This window comes from Myotis brandtii, unplaced genomic scaffold, assembly GCF_000412655.1.
Source record: "Myotis brandtii unplaced genomic scaffold, ASM41265v1 scaffold632, whole genome shotgun sequence".
NCBI classification, from domain to species: domain Eukaryota; kingdom Metazoa; phylum Chordata; class Mammalia; order Chiroptera; family Vespertilionidae; genus Myotis; species Myotis brandtii.
The window spans coordinates 427,924-428,949 of NW_005370419.1; the positions used below are offsets into that span (position 1 = coordinate 427,924).

A 1,026-nucleotide genomic window follows, 5' to 3' on the forward strand; every position below is an offset into this window, starting at 1 on the left:
TGAGCTCAGCGCTGAGCTGAGGAAGTGAAACCTGGCTCTGTCCCCAGGTGCCAGGGGAGGGTGTGGGCGGGCCGCCGTCCCCTCCTGGCTGGTGCCCGCTGTCCCCTCCCGTGTGGACACGCGCCGCCTGGCGGCTTCTTGGGAAGTTCCTCCCGCCGCGCTGGGGGCTGTCGGCGAGGACTCCCCGGAGAACCGCTCGGCTGTGGTGTGCACGCCTGTTGTTATGCCTCGTAATTAAAACATGGATTGGCCTTCGAGGGGGAATCTCATTCCTTCAATCTAAGAACCGCGGGTATTGGCACCGAGACGCCAGTGTGCGGGCGCAGACCGGAGCACAGCTGCTCCTGGGGGCGCTGTGAGTCAGGCTGGGTAATTGAGGGGTGAGTGAAGCCCGCGGTGGGCGAGGGCCCAGGCGCTGAGCATCTGCGTGCAGCCGAGAGGCCTCGCTCGCTGACTCAGCCCCGCCAGACGGCCTCTCGCAGCCACGTCTGAGCGTGTCCGCTTGCCATCAGGCCGTAGCGGCTCTGTCCCTGTCCTGTCCCCATTGTACGGATGCGAAAAGGCTGTTTGCCCAAGGGCGTTCAAGGGCACTGTGGAGGGGGGGCGGGCCTGGACACGGGAAGCCTGGCGGTGGCCCTGGGAGGTGAGGCAGCCCCGCATTTCGCCCCCTGGCGGTCCCGGCCCTGACGCTCTCTCTCCCCCCCAGACCATCATGGAGCAGTTCAACCCCAGCCTGCGCAACTTCATCGCCATGGGCAAGAACTACGAGAAGGCGCTGGCAGGTAAGGCAGGCGGGCGGTGCCCGCGGCTGTGACGAGGACGCGAGTCCCGGTCCTGACTGGGTCCGTGGCGCTAGGACAGGCCCGTGAGGTCTGTCTGGGAGCCAGAGGATGGGGCTCAGATGAGGGGGTGCGCCCCCGCCCCCCCAAGCCTGCTTCCGGCCCTTTGATGTGAGACGGGCTTTCCCTCCGGGCCTTCCCGCCCTACCTGGGCCCGAGGCTCCCAGGGGCCTGTGCGGAGGGGGCC

The 1,026-nt window shown here is 67.8% G+C and overlaps 1 protein-coding gene across 1 annotated transcript in view; it reads left to right on the plus strand.

Moving 5' to 3' along the window:
- The window catches only part of BAIAP2 (BAI1-associated protein 2), a 38,524-nt gene that overhangs the window by 1,259 nt on the left and 36,239 nt on the right, over positions 1-1,026 (plus strand). The window contains 2 exon segments of the mRNA XM_014528387.1: positions 55-205; positions 707-782. Coding sequence (XP_014383873.1) covers positions 55-205; positions 707-782 — 227 coding nt within the window.